This window comes from Bombyx mandarina, chromosome 22 (genome assembly GCF_030267445.1).
Source record: "Bombyx mandarina strain Sakado chromosome 22, ASM3026744v2".
NCBI classification, from domain to species: Eukaryota; Metazoa; Arthropoda; class Insecta; order Lepidoptera; family Bombycidae; genus Bombyx; species Bombyx mandarina.
The window spans coordinates 2,486,507-2,510,861 of record NC_143228.1 but is presented as its reverse complement, the minus strand read 5'-3'; the positions used below and the strand labels follow the sequence as shown (position 1 = coordinate 2,510,861).

At 35.2% G+C, this 24,355-nt stretch overlaps 1 protein-coding gene across 1 annotated transcript in view; it reads right to left on the bottom strand.

Annotated features, from left to right (window-relative positions):
• Positions 1–23,982, bottom strand: part of Lmpt (four and a half LIM domains protein limpet) — a 202,754-nt gene extending 178,772 nt beyond the window's left edge. Inside the window, exon 1 of the mRNA XM_028174743.2 lies at positions 23,666–23,982. Coding sequence (XP_028030544.1) covers positions 23,666–23,713 — 48 coding nt within the window. The 5' untranslated portion in view covers positions 23,714–23,982. The remainder of the gene's footprint in view (positions 1–23,665) is intronic.
• Positions 23,983–24,355: the final 373 nt, after the last annotated feature.

Here is a 24,355-nt window from a genome sequence, read left to right as displayed (position 1 = left end):
TAGATATGAGTAACTCCGATTGATTTTTTGGAAATTTATAAATATTTAAATTCGTGCTGACAAAGAGATGACAATGTCCGTGAGAACGTGACTCAGCTTAAAAAGAGGAATGCGTTAATTGTGTATGCACATTCCACTTTTAATTCTGTAAGCTACATTTTAAAGGACTTCTTTGTATTTACAAGTTACTGTGTAGCGTCGTAGAGGAGATTCTTAAAAGTGTACGAGATTAAGTTAGATATATTCAGAATTGCTGTAATATGTTTCGTCCGTGTATCATAAGACATTTTATTTATTTATTTATTTAGCTGCATCAACAAATCGATCATCAATATAAAACATTGACAAATTGACAGGAAGCACATGATAAATGTCACCTCAATTATAAGTGAAATCGACAGTGCAATAAATAGACGACATCTTGAAATTAGAAAATCAATAATAATTGAATAAAAATACAATGCATTATTTTAAGAGATATGAAATCCAGAATCATACATTTTCACTGAGTAACAAAAGTTTTAAAAACTAGTAGTAGTAGTTAATTAGAAAGAATATATAAATAAAACTTGATTACGTTTGATCCGATTAGATTACATGACGAGATTAAATGACATGACACCAAAGTCCCAGTTTTATTGCAGTTTCAAATCGAAGTGCATTAGTCCTACACGGAAAAGATGAAATGATGAAAGTGATATTATGATGCTTAGTAATTATTATTTTTCATTATTGGCAGACGAGCATACAGCCCATCTGATCTGAAAGACGTCATAGCATACATACATAATTGTTTTTTTTATTTTATTGCTTCGATAGGTGGACGAGCTTACAGCCCACCTGGTGTTAAGTGATTACTGGAGCCCATAGACATTCACAACATAAATGCGCCACCCATCTTGAGATATAAGTTCTAAGGTCTCAAGTATAGTTACAACGGCTACCCCACCCTTCAAATCGAAACGCTTTACTGCTTTACGGTAGAAATAGGCAGGGTGGTGGTACCTACCCGTGCGGACTCACAAGAGGTCCTACCACCAGTAATCACGCAAATTATAATTTTACGGGTTTTAATTTTTATTACACGATGTTATTCATTCACCGTGGAAGTCAATCGATCATCTTGGGAATCAATTTAGGATGTTTAAACGACGGAAGGGAAGATCTTCCACCGAGCGGGTGATATTGCTCGGTAGACCGACGGTCCGAGTTTTTGACACTAACATAGGTTTAAGAGATGTACTAATATAATAAGTCCTGGTTACTATAATAAATAAACATATTGTTATTATTATAAGTCACAGGAAACTGAGGAAGGAAGTGCATTCTAAAGCCGGACGGTAAGTGGCAAAAAAGATAACGCAATGTGGATCACTGTGGTTCCTGGTAATATGGATGAATTCTGATGCGGTATCTATCTGTATACATATGTATCTTTATACATTCAATATGCCGTATCACCGGTACAATTAAATTTTCGAGTTTTGCTCATGACTATTTTTAATCATCGAGAAAGTCACTTCTGCCGTGAAGCAGTAATGCTTTTCGGTTTGAAGGGTGGGGCAGCCGTTGTAACTATACTGAGACTTTACAACTTATATCTCAAGGTGGGTGGCGCGTTTACGTTGTAGATGTCTATGGACTCCAGTAATAACTTAAGACCAGATGAGCTGTGACCTCGTCCACCCATCTAAGCAATAAAAAAAAAAGTTGTGAAGGTATGTGCCATTGGGTTTTTAATACCAGTGAAGTTGCATCACTTGATACGAACATATTAGGCTCCTTATCTTTTAGTTCGCGGATGCTTCGAGATTGTGTAATTGCAGGAACCCACGAAATTCTTCACGATATAAAACCCACACCCAACCGTGAAACGTTTTCATTAGAAAATTACTAGGTAGGTGCACAGCAGAATGCACTAATGCCAAAATTATTTCCTAACTTGCGAATGTCATATTAATATTCGACACCCACCTGCGTCGCTCGATGGCGCTGTGGGTGTCAAGAATTTCTAGAATTGAACCGAAATAGGTGTTAAATATACATTAAGCTTCATCTAAAACACGTTCTGACAAATTAATTTTTATCCTTCTATTACTTCTAAGAAAACAGGATAACATATACATTCCTGACACTCCCACGCTGACGTGCGGTTTCTAAACGCAAGCGTCATCCGTCCTGAACAATGTCAATGTCATCGCTATTAGACTGCCTACCGTGACTTGGGAGAGATAAATTATAAATCTTGTCTTTTCTTTAAGATACTTTTGAAAATTAATGAAAAATAAGTGTTTCAGTATATACAGAAAACACGTAAAAAGTTTTTTATCGGCTCTCAAATTTTTTATTTATTTTTATTTTTCTATTGCCCTTGTAGGCAGACGAGCATACGGCCCACCTGATGGTGAGTGGTTACCGTCGCCCATGGACTTCAGCAATTTCAGAAGCAGAGCCAAGCTGCTATCTACCGCTTAATACTGTCCACAAGCCTCGTTTGACACGATTGATAAACGACGTTAATTTGTATCCAATAAGTATTTAAAATGACGTCAAAGGTGAATTAAATTTATTTTTTCGTTAATTAAAACTATTTTTACGGTTCAATCTAACGTTTTTTACTATCGTCAATATATTTCCGACGTTTCTAACACAGTTTACAGTCGTCCGTGACCACGGAAATTGTTAAATATAAATGAGAAGTAGTTTTGATTTTTGAGTTTAAGAATCGCGAAAACCGAAGAAAATACTTTATTCTTTCGTTGTTCTCTTGATACAGGGTTATCTATACGTATTTATTATCAAGCATGACGGGATTTGAACTAAGTGTATATTTACACAAATCAAATTATTTTCGTGTTTGATTTTTATTTTGCGCTGAAGTCAGTCACATTTGAAGACGATTGTGAAGCGTTTTCGATAGTGATAATTATTTGGATTATTTAACTTGCCACTTGCAACTTATCTTCGCATCACTTTGTACGAATATATGTGGAGTTTTGTCCATTACGTGCCAATGATTATGATTTTTCTATTTTTTTATTTATTGCTTAGTTGGGTAGACGAACTCACGATCCACCCGATGTTAAGTGGTTACCGGAGCCCATAGACATCAACAACATAAATGCCGCCACCTACCTTGAGATATGAGATTTAAGGTCACATCTTCCAATCGCTTATTACCTGTCCGATCGTTTTTTGGAGGATTTTTCGAAATTCGATTATTCGCTTCACCGATACTGGCAAAACTTTCAGAAGCAGTGATTGATTAGTCTCGATATTGCCATATCTATATATAGCACACAGTAGACTTAAGGAACATTCAGTTGCAGCAAAAAACATTATGCGCTGTCATAAAATTGTAACATCTTCTAGATCATAAATCGTTTAGTTAAATCTGAAGTTACGACACAAACGTACAAAAATGCGCTTAATAGAAACATAAAAAACCATAAATTTGTCATTTAAATGGCTAACAACTAAATTTAGAAATACTTTAGAAACACGAACCGTTTCAACTTAGCCTCCATAATACTAGTTTCCAAATACGTAGTGTTTTACGAGGAACACATAATAAGTGTGTGTGTAAATATTAATAAGCGGCGGATTACATGTGAAGAAACGTTTTTATAATGATGTCCACCTTCAGACATCAGGCAAAAGTGTATTTTTATTTAATTTTTTTTTCCTACCAAGCTGAGAGCCTTGAGAGGCTATTTCAGCGTAACCTTAACTAGTAGGTGAGCTCTCGGGGCTCAAACCTGACGACGTTGCTAACACGAACCCTAGTAAGAGAAACGCGACCCACTGAGAAGATGGCTGGGCTGGGCTGCGATGGATGGGCTGTGTCTGTGGGTTAATTTACTCGTCGAGCCCTTCATCGCAAGCGACGGGTTCGACGTGAACGATGACCGGAAAAGTGTCGGTTGGCTACTGTTACAAAACGAACTGCATGACGGCCAGAAATAATTAAGATAATGGTACCTAACCATGCTGACATAACATGCTATCAGTACGATCAAGAGTACTGGTGGTAGGATGTCTTGTGAGTCCGCGCGGGTAGCTACCACCACCCTGCGTATTTCTGCCGTGAAGCAGTAATGCGTTTCGGTTTGAAGGGTGGGGCAGCCGTTGTAACTATACTAAGACCTTAGAACTCATATCTCAAGTTGTGGCGGCATTTACGTTATAGGTGTATGGGCTTCGGTAACCACTTAATATCAGGTGGACTATAAGCTCGTCCACCCATCGAAGCAATGAAAAAAATAAAAAAATATACTAGCATTTACCCGTGACTTCGTCTGCTTGATCGAGGGAAGGGTTCAGTGAGTTTTTTTTGGCGTAAAAGGTTGTTTATGCCAGTTTCCTGAGCTAAAATTATAGGACGCGAAGGAAGGACAAACAAACACACTTTCATATTTATGACATTCGTATGGATTGTTGTAATCAAATATGTTTTAAGGAATTTGATAATTGTATGCACATAAAATCTTTATCCGATTTGTAAATTCGCAATAAATATCTAAAACACGATTTCTTATTTATTGTCATCGTTTTATCCTCGTTTTATAGGATTGTCAAATAAGTATTCAGGAAGTAATGTCGAGACTTCGTACAAATAATGTTCAGTGATTAAGTGACGTGTTGTGTTGACGATGAATGAAGCCGGATGATTTCACAGCCTCAAATTGTCACACAAAAAGCTTTAGGTGGGTGTAGTTACCTGTTCAAGAGTTAAATGCGCCTTGTTCGAATCTAAAATGTTACTTATGTATCTTTTGATATGTAGGATATCATTCACAATCCAACTTCATTAGCATACCCGATCCTGTGGACCGAATGGTAAACAGTCGACGTCGCCCTAAACACGTCATTACGGATCCTCCCGATCCATTAACGAAGCTTCAAGCACCTGTCACCGTCCACGCCGAACCCTTCGCTTGCTCGACGAGTAAATTAACCCATAGACATAGCCCACTAAAATTCTCGCCGAATCTTCTCAGTGGGTCGCGTTTCCGATCCGTTGGTAAATTCTGCGAGGCACTGCTCTTGCTAGGGCTAGTGTTAGCAACACACCCGGTTTGAGCCCCGTGAGTTCACTTACACGTCAAGGAGAAGCTGAAATAACCTCTCAAGGCTATCAGCATAGGTAGGAAAAAAAAACTTCTTTTTCTTTCACAATACAGGTAAAGTTTATTGTTGTGTTAATGAGAATGTTTCGAATTCCCGATTAAAACAACACGTAATCTACTAAATAAATTATCCGTATTGATTATTATTTTGTAGTCGACCAAAAGTTTTCTCAGTTCTAAAACTCGCTCAATTAAAACAATTTTAACTTATTCCCTAAACATCAATATTGTTAAGCTATTGCATAGCTTTTATTACCGAATCAAGAAATTCTGTAACGAAAATAAAACCTAACACCCCTCGCTCCACCTACCATGTAGCTCGCGTTCAACACATTCTCACGTTGCGCTTATGTAGTCTTAATGCATAAGCGCGCGGCGTGACGTAGCAGTACATGCGCATCATGAAAAGTCTGCCCATCTCTCTCTCGCGCAGTCTAACTTATGAGTGTGAAGGGGACAGTTAATGTTTATAAATATAGCGTGGTCTTATTTTATTATTGTTTTAATATTAAATTATTATTGACTCATTATAATTACATACGTTGATAAAAAATGCTATGCAATAGCTTTACCGCGGCAGTCTCCGAGTGCCACACGTTTTTTTGTTAGTTACAATGTTATCTACTCTAGTTATAATGTTATCTAAGTAATCTAATATTGATGTCGTTCACGGACCTCAGTAATTTCAAAGACACAGTCAAGCAGCAATAGCTTCTCAGCTGTTACAGTGCATTAAAAGGTTAATGACCCCACGTCTCATGTAAGAACCTCCTTTTTTACGAATTCGGTTAAAATATAGCCCATAAATTTATACTTACTACAAGCAAATAAAATTTAACTAAATCAAGAGCCACCATCCATTGGCTACAAATACCCATTTTATAATATCTACTATAGCAATTCAATAAGCTATTATTCTAAACAGATATGGTAGCGTGTTCCTTTTCATTGTTAGCAGTTCATAAAAGGCGTTCACGTAATGTGGCATTTGTCCAAGGCTAGATTATAAAAATGGGTCGCTATTCTGTGATTTAAGGAACGAGCGGAATATAAGCGGAAGCGATAGCGGACGTTAAAGGACTGCCATCTTAGCCATTCTAAGTAAGAATTCAAATTTGTCAACAATTTTATTTTGATATGATGATATTCAATTTAATTTCTTACTGGTGGCAGGACATCTTGAGTCCGCACGGGTAGTAGCACCACGCTTCCTATTTCTACCGCGAAGCAGTAATGCGTTTCGGTTTGAAGGGTGGGGCAGCCGTTGTAACTATACTTGAGAGCTTAGAACTTATATCTCAAGGTGGGTGGCGCATTTACGTTGTAGATGTCTATGGGCTCAGTAACCACTTAACACCAGTTGGGCTGTGAGCTCGTCCACCCATATAAGCAATAAAAAAAAATACATAGGGTTAGTGCGTCTTGCGTAAATTCGGAAATAAGGAATATAATAATTAATTAAACTATACTAACTTAATCATTGGAATTAAAGAAATAGTAATTACGTTTGTTTTACATTTCGCGGCAGAATTAATGATGTGTAAAACTATGAGACGTGAGGCTTATCTTTCATTTGAATAGTGATTATGTAAAATTTAATATTTTTGCCGGTTTGATTTTTACCACACTATGTTATTCATTCATTTTGGAACTCATTCGTGAACATGTGTTAAGTAAATATTATACATATACATATCATACGATGTATTCCATTAAAAAAAATCATTTTTGCAGAATTTTAACGCCTGGCCACAACGACTTGGGACGTTAATTATAAGTACTAGTATTAATAAGTATTTAATGTTTCTCAAATAACTTTACATAAAAATTCTGAATACTATAGTTTTTTCTGAGATTTATCTATACTCTATACTAATATTATAAAGAGGAAAGATTTGTTTGTTTGTTTGTTTCGAATAGGCTCCGAAACTACTGGACCGATTTGAAAAATTCTTTTTCCATTAGAAGCCGACATTGTCCCTGATGAACATAGGCTACTTTTTTTTATAATTTTTTTTATTTTATTTTTTGGTTTCATGTGTGTTTTAATGTTTCCGAAGCGAAGCGAGGGCGGGTCGCTAGTTATAGATATATCTAATTGAATTCTTATACTATTTTATATTCTATATTCTCAATTGAAGTTCCAGGATTCTTTAATCCGCTTCCTCACCCGCTAGCGCCTCTGACGCTGCTCGACCTCTTAATGTCATGGTTACCATACCGCGGGACTGTCGATTTATTTTTATTGATAACAGTGCGATCTATATTTCTCGGCAGAAGTATAATGTCGGATCTACTTAATCATAAAGCAAGACATCTGAAGTATATTTTCAAAATACATTTTGAGATGCTTAACTAAACATTAACATTAACTATTAACTGGTTGGCTGTGAGCCCGATCTCTCTCCACGCCTGTTCATTCAAGCTAGAACAAATTATTGGTTCGCAGAATTATAAAACACCTGCCCCATTAATATAAAATAATAACTGGGTGAATTAGAATTAAGAAGATATGCAAATGAATAAGCTAGGCAGTCAGGAAGTAGGTTTGAGTTTGGAAACAAAATAATAAAATAACAAACACACAAAAGACAAATAAATAATATATATTAATTCCAAATAATATTTTTATTTATAAAAAAAAAAAGAATTTCAAATAGACTTCTTTTCTGGTAAATTAAATTTTTGTCACGTCGAGATTACCCTAGACAAATACCTTTATATAATGAAACAAAACATATCGTAATATCAACGCTATAATTTACTTTCAGCTCTCCATAATGTTTATTCTGAGACATGACTGTACAAGTAATGAGTCAGTATGAAAAATGTAAACTTGACGTACTGGCTCTCCCATACCGTACACACATTAAAAGTGCGAGAGGGATATAATTACAATGAAATCAAATTATTACTCACAGCTAACCCGAATTGTAAACAAACATGAATATTCTTGGAATTTAATTAACGAGGAAAAATTAATATGAAGTCCATGTAATTAATTAATTTCTGTAGCCGTAAATAGATAAATTCGTAGGAAAATTGAGTAATAAGCAATCTATTTATTATTAGAACAAATTTCCATACGTAAGAGGATAAATATTTTTTAATTTAAATTGAAAATTTTAATCGAAGTACATAAACAATACATAATACATAAAAATACCATACATATTGTTATAATTCAATATTATGACTCAAACTAGTTGAGTTAGTTATAGTTGCTAGAGTAAGAAAGATTATAGATGAAAGAATGAAGTCGCTAATAAACGATTTTTTTTGGCTTTGCATTCAAAAACAATGAAGAGAAACAAAAACTTATGGCCTCCAATATCTATTTTACTTTTTCTAATAACTATTTTGAGCCTGTAATTTATTGATTTTTTTTTGTTAAATCTTGATGAATAGGATGATCTAATAAAATCAAAGACACTCCTTATGTGTTTTTTTATTTTTTTTTATTGCTTAGATGGGTGGACGTGCTCGCAGCCCACCTGGTATTAAGTGGTTACTGGAGCCCATGGACATCTACAACGTAAATGCGCCACCCACCTTGAGATATAAGTTCTAAGATCTCAGTATAGTTACAACGGCTGCCCCACCCTTCAAGCCGAAACGCATTATTGCTTCACGGCAGAAATAGGCAGGGCCACAGATCATTGTGGGCAGGGCGGTGGTACCTACCCGCGCGGACTCACAAGAGGTCCTACCACCAGTAAAATGGTACGCGGTAAAATATCACAGATTCTTTTAATTCACTAATGCGACTGTTTTGATATCACTTTTTAATTAGCAGAATAACGAGTCTATTTTCAAAGATCCGCAGAAGCTTTCCAATTAGTCAGTAGAATAAAAAGCGGCTACAATTAACACTTACCAATCTATGCGATTAAATAAAAACGAATACAAAAAAACAAGCCAGTTGAATTTGCTTTGCTAGTTCTTCTCGTCATGATGACATTTAGTTTGATAAAAATCCATTCAAATAATTCAAATTACTACTTTGCTAACCTTTCTATCAGCCATGTTTTATGTCAATCACTTGAATTGTTTCTCAAAGATTATCTCATTAACGTGGACATTACAGACGCAAGAATAAACAGATCAATCTAGCTTAAATATTAATGACGTAGTCTATTCATCAGTTTTAAATCGATGATATTATTTTGCAATCAACCAGAAAATTGACCCTCATATAAATGTCAAAGACTTAATATAACTGTATCGGATATTGATCGATTTTTGTATTCTTCGGACTTGGTATTTATTATAGATATTTTAGAATTATTGTCATTCGATTACATTTGATAGTAATAAAAAAAATTAAAAAAAAAAAAGTCGTGCCCGCTGAGTTTCAGTTCTTCTTAGGGCGGAGGCTACTTTTGTGAATTGGCGGCAGTACTTTTGACGTTCAACGAGTATGTACTTTCATTTATGTTGAACAATTTTTTTTTGATTTGATTTGATTGTACTCTATTAGCTCTAAGTTTTGCTCACGGTATGAAGTCGAGCCCTTTTCCATAACATAACGTCATAACTGTAATGGAATCGAATCTCGAACCACGACTACCACTTGGAATACCTGATATAGAAATTTATTTATTTATTTGGGAAACAAACAGTACAATACAAACATATCATATTTTAAAAAAATATAGCTAAAACAATAACCAAATATGTTTCCACAATCAAAATCACATATAAGTAGAAAGTGAACAAGAGAAATTTAGAAATTTCAATTATAAAAAAACAAAAAGCAACGCAAGAAATGATAGATATAGAATAAAACATGATAGATATAGGAGAACCTGGAATAGTAATAATAATAATAAATAAAGTTATCAATTTTACAACTGAAGATCACATAGAATGTTAACCCAAAGCAGTTGGAGTTGCACACACATATCTTTTAATTAATCATAAACTTCAGGATTTGATGTATGCTTGCTATGCTTACATGGATTTCTCATTATTGAAGTTAAATTATGCCGTGTAAACTGTTTATGTATTATTTACACTTGTCATAAAACATGCTACTGAGGCTGCAATCTATTTGCTTAGAACAGGACAGAGAGTTAATAATGCTCAAATTACATCTCACTGATTGATGATGCAACGTTATCTTATCGACTGTCTTCAAATTATCGCGAAATTTATCTTAGTATAGGTTTTTTTCATTTTCAATATATTATCAACATTTTACTCTTATTTGATTTTTTTTCTTGTGTAAAAATATCTATTTAATCTGTTCATTAGGATAAACATCGAATAGTATTGTATTATCAATGCAACCGGATACCGAAAACACAGTAATGTAGTTAGTTAAAAGGGGCATTAATTAAATAAAAATTTTAAAAACGTTATTTCGACTAATGCTAAAAAATTATGATTAAATTTCAAATAATAAAACTTAATTTACTGGTTTCTAACATTGTATATCCATTCTTAAAATTAACTTAAGAACTAACCCATATTATTTATGTATATAATATGTAGTATGTGTGATAAACAGTGAATAATCTATGGTAAATAAGTTGTATATTTAGAGTCAAATGACACATTGTTTGGCTGAATTCAGTTCAGACCTTACATGAATTTGAAAATTCTAATTCTGTTCAGTCCAGTAATTTTCTTTATAAGCGTATATACATATGTAGCTTATCTGTGCAGTAGAATTTCACTCCATTTACGGAACCAACCAAATCTTGGAGATTTTCCAGCGAACTTCACTCAGATAGTTGATATATAGGTGAAATTTTTATGAATTATTTCAACCGATCGGGTTCCGAGAATTGGCAACGTTTGGTAATATTTTCAAGTTTTCTATCTAAAACACATTTATGGTTTAGTAGGTAACACGTCTAATAGTACGAGATTTAATATAGATCATTGCAGTTTTCATCGGAGAATAAAAACCCTATTTTACAAAATTAAATAAATTAAGAGCGAAATATATTATGTATATACTTTAATCGGAATTTATTTTCAACAGAAGCCTGTTTCATATGTTTATAAATTAATGTTGTATTAGTATAACTAGACGATGACCGTTCGTATAAAAATTTCATGCATTATCAAGTTCCAGTAATTCGGAATGGTCTTGTGGAATGCTTAATGATGAAGGGAAAATCTTCCACCGAGTGGGTGATATTGCTCCGTAGACCGACGGTCTTGTTGTTGTTGTTCGGAACTTGAATATATGCAAGCTTATTTTGAAAATGTCGCAAGCGAGATTCAGGCGTCCCTCAAATATCTTGTATTGTATGATGGCTACCGCCACAGTCTATAATCCTATTACGTAAACGCATGAAAGATTTTATGTCACGGGTTCTGTTTATAGCGTACACATGCAGGATTGGAAAATTCTCAGATTTATATTTTCGCGGAAGTCGGAATTACGCGAAAACACAAGCGGAGGCGAGTCCAAGCCGATTGCGGGCATTCAAGGCTTTTGTAAATCGATTCGATATTCTGAAGAATATGCTTGTAAACCGCTTTTGTAATTTAATGTTTATTTGGCGATAATAAGGCTATTACACGTCACATTCACAAATGGAACAGGCCACCAACTGTACACGAATCTAGAGGGACGTAAGAATCAAATAACTTTTTCTCCTTGATTTGATAGTTTTGTTGAAATACAAATTTGAGCAGGTCGAACAAAAATAATTATTATTTGAATTTCAATGGATATGTGATGATTGAGAATTCAGCTCTTTAATAAAACTATTATTGTTCAAACGTCACAGAATCCGTTGTGTCTATCTGCACTTTTCTGTTCCGCTCTGTCTATTACAATTTATTGCAGCTCTGTCGAAATTTATGTTTGTTTGTTTCAGGAATGGTTGTTGAGTTCTGATAATATTACCTGCATTTGAGCTATGTTTTAAATAGTACTGTTTTATGCCTATCTTTTTTATATGTAGCGATTTTTTTAACGTAACTTTGATCAAACGTACTATTAAGTTCAAAATTTCTACACGTGTCAGGGACCGATGTTGACGCAATATTGTTCGGACTGATATTGTGACTAGGATAATGCTGATAAGGAAATTATTATTATGTCTTTTGAGAGTTATATCGAGCAAAATCGAGGGAGAGCTAGCCAACAAACAGCTTTTGCAGCATATACAATACATAGAGTCAAATAATTAACGTGTTATGTTTTAAGTTATTAACATACATTATGAGTAATACTAACTAAATGTGTGGTTTTTACTGAAATCAAAATCTATTATTATTGTTATCATACCTAATTATTTTTAGTTCAATTGATTAATAAAAAGTGTTTAGTTTTAAATTTTATATTTATTACTTATTCCCGTTGATGACAGTTGTGCTCACAGCTGTGCTGTTAAGCAATCACTGGAATATTTGAGCAGCACAACGTGAATATCGGTCACTGAACTAGAGGCATGACAGAATTGGGTAGAATGGTGGTACCTGCTCTTACGGAATCAGCAAAAACATTCCCTGAAATGTCAACTACAGATGTATCAAGTCTATTGAATTCCGTAAAGTCTGAGCGCGTAAAACAAACAATGAGAAACGCATAGATTTTAATGCTAAGTTATTTTAGTAAATTGTAATTCAAAAATGCATTCACTTTAATAACAGATGATTGGACATTTCATTTTGCAAGCTAACGAGCAAAAAAAAAAAAACACAAATTATAAAATAAGTTTAAAATAACCCGTGGAAGTTTCTCGAATTTCTGAAAATCATAATGAGTAAACGATAATAATCTCAAATGTCGGATACGAAAAAGTAAAAAAAAAATAATTATACCTTTCTCAGAATTTCGGCCTCAGATCTCACGACCAAGTTTATCTTCGATCAATATTTAACGCTTTGAAAAATTTACGATCGATATGAATTTATACTGTCTAATTATACATGTATTTTTGATGGAACGCATCGCCAACACTGTACGTGTCATACACAAATTATGAATATTTTAATTTTGTAATAAAAAAAAAAAGTTTTTCATCTTCATCCCTTCACAGATGTATCACTTAAATACGTGCTACAAGTTGACTACATCATATTTTTTTTTCCCTTACATATTCTGATAGCCTTGAGAGGCTTTATCAGCGTTACCCTAGCGTGTAAGTGAGCTCACGGGGCTTAAACCGAATGTGTTGCTAACACTGGCTTTAGCAAGAGCAGTGCTTCGCAGAATCTACCACCGTATCGGAAACGCGACCCACTAAGAAGATCCGGCGAGAAATTCAGTGGGCTGCGTTTGTGGGTTAAATCTTGTATTGTGAGTGCGAAGCTTTTTTTTTGGTCAGGAGAAAAACGCCGTACTTCCGCCCTTCACTGGGGTTGGTGGGCGGAGTATGTCGGAGTCTAACCGACTAAAACCTCCTGTCGCTCAATAACCAGCACCCAAGCCTCGCATGAGACAGAACTCATGAAAAGGCAAAGGGGGGAAAGTGAAGCGTTTAGTGCGGAGCACCCATGGAGGTCTCTCCCATCACCCTCCCCCTCGGGACGCCGGACCGGCGGTCGTCGACGCCACGACCACCAGTCCTCTCGGTCGGCAGGCTGTGCGAAGCCCGCCTAGATGGTGTAGTGGACTGTATGATTAGGATGGGCAAGGAAATTGATAAATAAACTCGCGAGGATTGTACGTATAAAATTTGAATATTTTAGAAATTTTATAATTCGCGTACAATAGCACGGAAAAAAGAGAATGACAAAACTAAGACCTTCCAAAATTCAAAATTCAAATGTATTGTCACAAACCACAACGACAACAATAAAAAAGGTTTTATACCAATTTATTGGGTTTCCAACAGATGGCACCGGTTACAGTGACTGAGTGCGAACCTTATATATATTTTTGTTTGAAGGCGGGACCTTAGCCTGTTGGTACGATTGTGGACTGACTTTACGTGAGGTTGGAAGATCGTGGACCTATTCGGATCTCATGTAATTTCGAAATCAAATATTTCAAGTTTCGAACTCTAGGTTGTTTTACTAAAATACGCTTAGGCTCTACACTACACAGTACAGCTACTTTCCCGACTGGCTAGCTGAGGAGGTTTATATTCGGTTCCTATCGTCTTTCATTATAATCCTTGTTCAGTCCTCGTTCTATTGTGCATACCAACAGTGTGTATCGACGACTCAAAAGCTATTTGGTTTAAGCGACATTTCACTTAAATACGCGACATTTATTTTTATAATTAAACGTGCGTTTTTGGTATTGGTATGAAAATTAGATATTTTTAATTAAACTTCAATTAACTTTACTAAGTTTTCTGAAGAAGTTTTTTGTTTTGATATTTTTTCCAAATTTTAAACTTTAAGTGGCTCTCCTGGAAAGTTGCAAAATTGTCGCTTAAAGCAAATAGCCTTTCTATTAAGCAATTAAGGATTCACCGTGAGAGCTTGAACAATAAAACTGTTTTAAAACAGAAATGCAATACATAATTACTATCAGATAGAACATATCACATACATTTTCGATCAACTATCATAAAACGGATATAGCACCCAATTAAAAGTCTTTGATGGTTATAAAACATTATTATTAGTCAATCGCTACGGAACACAGCCAATCTACGCTAATAACATTCATCCCCAGATAGATACAAAACATTGTTAACAATTCCTGAACATATGTATGTAGTAATCGTATCAGAGATAGATGGTTTTTTTTTATTACTAATTTTACGATTGAACAGAGAAATTATGCATTAATATTGAAAAACAGAAACAGGCAGGTAAATATGATTGTAGAATAGGTAGGTGGATTTTTACGCTAAAATTGTCTCTTTCAGGCGACCATTTTTAATAAAGAATTTATGAAAAAGATTCAGCAGGTATTTTGCGGTGTTATCATCATTAGTTGAATTACAAAATTTTAATGAATTGAAAAATTTTGGTCACATGAAGTTCTGAAATCGTATGTGTGGGTTCATTCTGCTTATATCTACAGGAAAGCAGTGGTGTGTTCTGCTTTGAAGAGTGGGACTTTGATCAGGAAGCCCATGAAGTCAGCGTCGGAACGATACTGGCGCTCGGGCAGCTGTTAGCAAACCCCACCCTTATTAGCGGAGCCCGTGCTTGCCCACCTGTTCTAGGGAAAGTGGAAAGACCTCCGAGCCACCAGTAATACGTCCTTCATAAAAAAAACAAGAGTGTGGCAGTCCTTATACAATGCCATTGTAATTTCTACTTTAAATCTTAAAGTGGCAACGTTCAATTTGTGATGTCAAACAAAAAAACTAGACGAAAACGTCTATAGAATTTCTATAATTTAAAAACTCTATAATAGAAAAGAATATTGCACAACGATGAACAGCCATCTTTGTTTGTTTGTACGATGTTCTATAATATAAATAGTAATAACAGGATTAATCTCTTTTTTTCAACTACAACAGAAGCTCAGTATCGGATTAGATGGATAATAATGTGATTAGTGAGATAAGTGCCTTTTATAACAGTGAGTAATCTAATTAAAAACTAATATTTGCATTGTACCAGGTGCTCACGTATATAAAAAGATTCATTTATAAAAGAAAATAATCTAAAGCATACACGTAATCTTACACAAATGCTCATGTTCTTGAATTCGATTTGAAATATTAAACATGTAATTATCAAATTGAAGTAGTTTTGTTTCTGGTGCTAATTTCACAAACAATGTGGGTATTTAGTAAAAATAATAATCGACTAGTCCCGAACTACGAATCCCTGTACAATTACATATTTTATATACAATTTTTATATACTACTAAAGTTTAAATAGCTACCAAACACATAGAGCTAACCAACATCACACAAAAGTTTGGCCAGGGTGGAAATCGAATCCACTACACCTAGCAGCCATCAGGGGCGCTAGCTACTGCTCCATCGAGTCAGTTCGAGGTTTGAAGGGTGGGGCAGCCGTTCTAACTATACTGAGACTTAAGAACTCATATCTCAAGTTGGGTGGCGGCATTTATGTTATAAATGTCTAAGGGCTCTAGTAACCACTTAACACCAGATGGGCTGTGATCTCGTCCACACATCTAAGAAATAAATGAATAAAAGTCCGAATTGGTTTTATTTATTCTGTAATAAGCTATGTAGGTTACCTAAATTGTCACTTTTATATGAAGCTTTAGCCTTAAGGAGTATTTTATAGGAGTCTCAGCACGAAAGTATCATCATTAGGCCCATTTGCAAATGCAACCTAAAAACCTTCCAGCGACATTCTTTACGCGACGTCCAGTCTAGTTTTCAGCCGTAAACGAATAATTTAGCTTAACAACCTAACATTACCTGCAACGCTACCTCCGGTCGATGACCCGAGAGCCTTCTGGTCGTGGTCAAATCACTTCGATCATTTTGTTTCGTGATTTTCTCGAGGGCTTTTAGAGAATTATGTATCTAATCCGTTGATATATGTTATACAATTTAAATAATGTGTTTTGTAGTTAGTTTTATATACATAACGTAGGTTAAAAAACATCTTCTCATAAGTAAAACTTTAAAGAAAAATAAACCTTGAAACATTTATCGATTGGGTAGCATTTCTGCAAAACAGTAGGTGTGTAGCTTAAATATAGTGATTTTTTTAGGTATTGGCAGACAAAGGTCTCGGTCGCAATACTCACCTATGCTCCATGTGAATAGTCGTGAACATAAAAAGGTAAATTTGCATAATTATAATTTCATTCATAATTTTTACGTTTAAATGCAATATGGTTGTTTTAATAAAAATTCTTTAGACTTGAATAATAATAAGAAGATTCTCGACGGATTGGTGCTTTTTGCTATAACAAGACAAATAAGCGAAATTTGTTTTTTATTTATTTGTTGCATTGGTGGATGACCACCAAGTGCAAAGCCACAGACAGCGTGAATGTCATTTGCGGGTCGCGGCATATAATTGTTGTGTTATGATTTCACCCAACAACTTAATAAAATTATTTAATTTTTCAACTTTTTTTTAGCGATAGGCAGCGGCTTGGCTCTGCCCCTGGCATTGCTGAAGTCCATGGGCGACGGTAACCACTAGCCATCAGGTGGGCCGTATGCTCGTCTGCCTACAACGGCAACAAAAAAAAAAAACTACTGAAGAATTTGATATTATCGCTTACAATTTATAATTATCTGTATCTAGACTAACAGATTTCCAAAAAAAAAAAAACTAATTTCGAGCATATTTTTATTTATTTATACTTTATTACAGTTTTCTTTTTTTTTTAAAACCATAACATTCTGTTAGTAAGAATTACTTATAATCTATGTTAGTAACTTAAAAAAATCTAACACATAACTATCATTATATACATTTTATGTCATTACATTTTTTTTTTCTCTTTCCAAGTGCCTGCTGCAAAGGCTATTAATCAGCAGTCTCTCGATCTTGAATCTCGCTTGATCATAGACGCACTTGCATTAATTAACGCAGATATCAAAATCTAAGGGGCAAACGTGACCTTTTCACACTCAATTCACTCGCATTGTGGTACAATCAATCATAAAAAAAAAGTAACAATTTTAGTAGGCTAAATTTTTCTACAGTTCACGCGTATCACATATATTAATTGAAATTAGTTAAACGGCTTCATCAAATTTTCATTATTTGAATTTTATTGTCTCGAACAGTACGAATACAGTTTTTGTTTTGCATGGAAACGTAGATGTCAATGGGCTCCAGTAACCACTTAACACCAGGTGGGCTGTGATCTCGTCCACACATCTAAGCAATAAATAAAAAAAAACCCGAACGACCAAAGGTTCTCATTCGTCGAATGATTTGCTGCTGATTATAGAAAAATTAACGGCAGATTAGCCGTAAAATTTGGTTATAATTTAGCAGGTTTTTCACGCCCACATACATACCTTTAAAACTCAAGCCCGAGAAGTTTGACAATCGATGTTCGTTTGTTGATGTTGACCAAAGAGACTGTTCCCAAGCGGATTTCGGGCCTGAACTAAAAGTGGACGGTTAACCGAATTGTTCAAGTAGATTTGCCCTTGACTGAGTACAGAAAGCCACGTGACATGCACGAGTCCTTTGAACTTTGAGTGTTTGAATCTAAGACCGTACGCAACTTCCGACTTTATTTAGTTGGACCATTGACAACACAGTTTACGGCGATTATTTTTGTTATGTATAATTTGTAAAAAAAACGGACATTTTAATTTTTTTTTAAATCCGTACTCTACATAGGTACTATCTGTTTTAGGGATGTAATTTAATATGAATATCTTTGTTACAGTATTCATCATAATCGGTTGCTCTTGGCAGAGCAGTCGTGGTCATGTGGAATTGTTGCTCATTAAAGCCTTAACAGATGTTTTCCACAGTTTGCGAACCGAGGCCCGGCGCACACACTCGTTAAGTGGGGTTTCAGTAAGGTCTTTCACCTGATCAGTCCAACGCATGGGGATTCGTCCACGAGATCTCTTACCATTGACCCTACCCTGAACAACAAGTTTCTCGATAGACTCTGCCGACGCGATACGTGTCCAAAATATCGAAGAATCCTGGATTGCACTGTTGACGATAACCTGTGAGAGATATTTAGTTCTTTTAGGATCGAGGCGTTGGTGCGGTGCTCAGTCCAAGATATACGGAGCATCCTTCTCCAGCACCACATTTCTAATGCATCGATCCTTCTCCTTACAGTATTAGGTTTGTGAAATTGCTTACTTAATAACATGAAATTTGAAGCCAATTAGCTCATCGAGAAACTATTACCATATTATCGATAAATCATAGATCGCTTCGTGTCGTCGGAACACAAAAAGCAAGCTAACAAACTACTTTTGTACGATGAAAAAACATCGCAATTCACCTTAAGTAATTCCACTAAACAAGCCAGAGATTATGATTTATAATTCACTCATTAATAACTTTAGACCACCAAAGTGATATAACAATGCAATCGATTCAATTCAGATTTCGCGAGACAAAAACTCTCGTTAAAATATTTATGTGTTATTGACGAAGATAAATAATGATATCTCGTAACGTTGAGGTGGCGATGACTCAGTGCACACTTCGATTTCAAAGAACGACCACCTGCCGTGTTGTATTACCTTTTAAACACTGAAATTAAAATTGATATAGAATTTTTGATTGTTTATTTCCTTTTAGAATTATATATACATATAAATAAAATTGGAGTGTCTGTTTGTAATATTGAAATAACCACTTTTTACTACATGCATATGAATATATATATACGGTACACACACCAAAATAGCATTTTTTACAATTTTTGTCTGTCTGTTTGTTCCGGCTAATCTCTGGAACGGCTGAACCGATTTTGACGGACTTTCACTGATAGTTAGCTGATGATATAAGTAGTAACTTAGGCTACTATTTTTAGACTAGCTTTGCCCCGCAGCTTCACCCGCGGTACGACAATAACCACGGATAACATCGTGGGACTCAGCTATCAATAATAAAATTTAATGTTTCCGAAGCGAAGCGAGGGCGGGTCGCTAGTTTAGAATAAAATAAAATATTACCAATAAACGAACTCAACTGCGGCATGTTTCAAGTGACGTTTGAGGTTCATTGAAATACAAGGTCATTTTTATTGTTACATATTTACTTTAAGGTTAATAATCCTAATACTCCTAGTACAGACTTGCACGTTTAAAAGGAGACTCCAATCATTGTATTATTTTAATTCGCTTTTGAAAATAATGCATTTTGTATTTTTTGTATTTTATAATATGCTCCTTGGTATTTTGTAATATGCTCCTCAGTAATTGCCGGATTATCTCAGCGGGTTGCGATTCCGATTCGGTGGTAGTTTCTGCGAAGCTCTGCTCTTGCTAGGGTTAGTGTTATCAAATTCTCTCAGGTTGAACCCGTGACCTCACCTACCCGTTCGGACGTAGCTGGAATAACTATAGGTAGGGAAATAACAGTAAATATAGGCATAGTTTGTTAAAAAAATAATGAAGCCCACATAAAGTTAGCGTTATCGCTGGCGGTAGGGAGTATTGTAAGTCCACACGATGGACAGCCACGAGGCAGTCATGCGTTACAATTTGAAGGGTGGAACATCTGTTGTAAAATATAACTATGACTCATGTCTCACGGTGGTGATATTCGAGTTACGTTAATTAAGGACACAGGTAACCATTTATCAACAGGTGTACCCTAATTTCAATCACGAATTTATGACACAAAATTAAGAACAATATCATCGTATTATGACACAATATCATCGTACCCAAAATCCAATGGCTACGTTATACAAATCCGTGTTATGTGTTCTTAGAAAAATGATACTCTACATACAACATAATATACGGTATTATCAATATACTAGCTTATTCTGGGATGGTATGGTAAACTTAAAAAATAATAAATTAAGGCACACACAACAAGACAATTTAAATATCCTGGTGAACAAATTACTATTAGTCGTAGTACAATTAGTGTTTTCTTTTAATTTATTTTACAACATGCTGTCACTCAATCAACAAGATAGGTATCATCAAATACCTAATAGTTATATATTTCTCACAAAACATTTTATTTCCATTAACTAAGATTCTCACAATAATACTTACTAGTGATCGCCCAATCATCAAAATACTACCATAATTGATTTATCTATATCTATACTAATATTATAAAGAGGAAAGATTTGTTTGTTTGTTTCGAATAGGCTCCGAAACTACTGGACCGATTTGAAAAAATATTTTTCCATTAGAAGCCGACATTGTCCCTGATGAACATAGGCTACTTTTTTATATTTTTTTTATTTTTATATTTTTGGTTTCATGTGTGTTTTAATGTTTCCGAAGCGAAGCGAGGGCGGGTCGCTAGTAAATTATAAGTTTGAGCACTATGATGATTCTATTGTCCAAGATTATACTTCTTAAATATTAAGTGTATTATCTATGCTATACTTCTATAATATATTCACAGATTTCGCCAAGGCTACACTATCGACAAATAATATTAAAAACAAACAATATTAATCTATTCTCAATTTGACCATATACTTTAACAATAAACAAAATCCGTGTGTGTGCCAAATACACATATGGTAGTGTGTGTGTAATGTTTTTTTAATTGATTTAATGTATTTTTATGCATAATAAAAAATATATATTAGCATTCTGAACTCCTGAATATTCTCTATAAATATGGGAAATTTCATATTCCTCCGGCCGCGCCATTTTCGTAAAAAGGGGTACAAAGTTTTTACTTCACTTATTAATATATAGATTTCTGTTGAATATAACTCACACTCAAAACTATCTAATTCATAATTACTAGTTTCGCTATCAACAAGTCGTTCCGGAGACGGCACGCCGTTCCTCATTTCTATCGTCTTTATAAAACATGATTGATATTTTACGATGCAACAACTCATGCGATGCAGCAGTCAGTAAACAAAACAATAAATCATCTAGATTCATGATAGGTCAAATGACTGTGCGAATGTAAACGGTTTGCTGCCTGCCTTTATTGCAAGTCGACAACGGAATGCTGTGACAAAAATGAGATTCCAAAATGATTCCTAGCAACACCTATATATAACGATTACTATTAAAAACCCACTGAGTTTCTCTCCGCATCTTCCGAGTAGGTCGCGGTTCCGACCCGATGGTACATTCAGAGAAGTGTAGGTGTAGACGACAAAGGGAAGATTTTCCACCGAGCGGGTGATATTGCTCGGTAGACCGACGGTCCGAATGTTGTTGTTCGGAACTTGTATATATGCAAGCTTATCTTGAAAATTTCGTAAGCGAGATTCAGGAATTTGTCAAATATCTTGTATTGTTTAATGGCTACCGCCACAGAAGCATTGCTCTTTGCTAGGGCAGATGCTTCGATCAATAATACTATTATTGATCAATAATACTATTATTGATCGAAGGGTAGATGTTAGCAGTATCTCAGCCTGAGCCCGTGAACTCGCTTATCAGTCAGAGCTTAGTCTTACACTACAGCGAATAATTGGAAAAAAAAATCAAACAGATCTCATATAACGCGCTACGATAATAAGTTTTTACAATCACTTAACTGTAAATACCAGCCACCATTGATTAATTACGAATGAGGAATTTGCTCATTTATTATGATTAATGACAGCCCAATTGAGATATTTACGCAATTGTAGGCGCAGCTAAAAACATCCCTAATTGAAATAGTATAAAGTTTAAATTATATGCTACACTATCGCGCAACTTGAATATTATTATTATCTTAAAGTGAACAACTTACGTATGTATGTTATCTTTACGAATACGCTTCCCGCTTTCTTCACTTTCCACAAGTCAACTTTAACACCCACACAGGAGTTTTTAGTTATATACTATGTACAGCAAATGTTATAGTATGTGGATATAATTTTTTATCACATGAACACAAGAAAAAGTTTAATACAAACGGTGATCTTTACAGTCATATCCCGATCCTGTAGACCGAATGGTAAACCGTCGACGTCGCCCGAAGCACGTCATTACGGATATTCCTGATCCATTAACGGTGCTTTTAGAATTAACCCATAGACACAGCCCACTGAGTTTCTCGCCGGATCTTCTCAGTGGGTCGCGTTCCGCAATCCGGTGGTAGATGCTGCGAAGCACTGCTCTTGCTAGGGCCAGTGTTAACAACACTCCGGCTTGAGCCCCGTGAGCTCACCTACACACGTTAGGGTGAAGCTGAAATAGCCTCTCAAGGCCTCAGCATAGGTAGGGAAAAAAAAGACCAGTCGTACATTTTTTATTACAAGCTAATCTGAAGTCATGCGATTACCGAAACCAATAAACACCACGACGCGAACAGGGCTGCCCACCTTAATTCAAATTTAAGATTGAAGTAACTATTACTTTAGTACAAGTTAATTGAGTGTGGGGTATTCATTCATTCTCCTTTAAACGTTTTTCATAAAACTAATAGTTGTGTTTATAGACAATATAACATTAATTAAGTTATACAAGAGATTTATGTTACTATTATAACGCGAAATGAATTATAGTTGTTTGTTTATAATTAATTTCTGTTATCAGACGATGTCTTTCACCTTTTATAATAATTTGTCTTTTTTATTTTATTCAAATCAACGATATTTCTATCGAAGGAACTTCTGCGATTTCTTTAGTATCTATTAATTTTGAACTTTTGTAGATCAAAGCATTCGCGGTTGTATAAGTTTACGTACTCTACAAAATTCTAGCTTTGTAAGCTATCGGAGAACGCAAGCTTAACTCGTATCCTTTTAGCCTTGCAAGTCGCTTTACTCAATCCTCGTGGAAGGAAAGCATCCGGTCATCAAGGTGAACAAGTTTTTGGAAGTGTTCGAGCCAGTATTGCCCCCACTTAAATACTATGTGTAGTTCTCGAGCTTAGTTTAATTTATGTAAGTTTTTGTACATAAAATTCGGACTTATCGATATAGATAGAGTTTATCAATTGTATAATGATATGAGATTATCGAGTCATTATGTAGAGATATCAACACTCAATTAAATATAAAGTTATTTTTTTATGTCATAAGAAAAATAATATTTAAGAAGTTTTGTGTTACGAATTTTTTTTTCTTTCTTACCGTCTCAGAAAATGCACCTTTCGGCCTTCTGGTTGGAGTTCCATTCATCCTGTCTCCCGTGATCAACAATCAAACAAAACGACCGACCAATCGGATGCCACAAAACTTTTTCACGGACACTTGTGGAATACACTGTCGAACTCGAACATCGGCGGCCAAACAGCGAACGTATTTTGTAAACGAGAAACGAAACGTACCGGTACACTTAATTTAATCGATGACTTCATGCAATTATTTGCTGATAAGTTATCGTATGGAAAGTTTAAACGGCCGAGAGCCGGAGAGGCGGCGGTCTCGGGCTGCGATGCGAATGAGACTGGCGATGTCCCGCGCTTAGCCGGTCCCGCTGTGCGTGCCGTGCACTACGCGGCTGCCCCTTCGGAACGATATACATTTTTACACGCGGCGTGCAATGGGTTAACGTTAATTTTGGAGGTTATATTTTGTAATTTGTATGCGTGCGAAGGGTTGCTGGAACCGGGCTGCGGTCCGTCACGCAAAGTATCCGGCAATTGCTTTTGTTATGTTTCCTGTAGTTTTTAATTAACTAAATATTTTGTCGTAAATCAAGTGTTTACTTACCGCATCTAAAGTACGTGATTCATTTGAAGAATGTTTACCATCTATATTTAGTTGGTTAATCTTGGGTTGCGTTCGCGGCGATGACGTCACGAAGACGACGATGAAAGA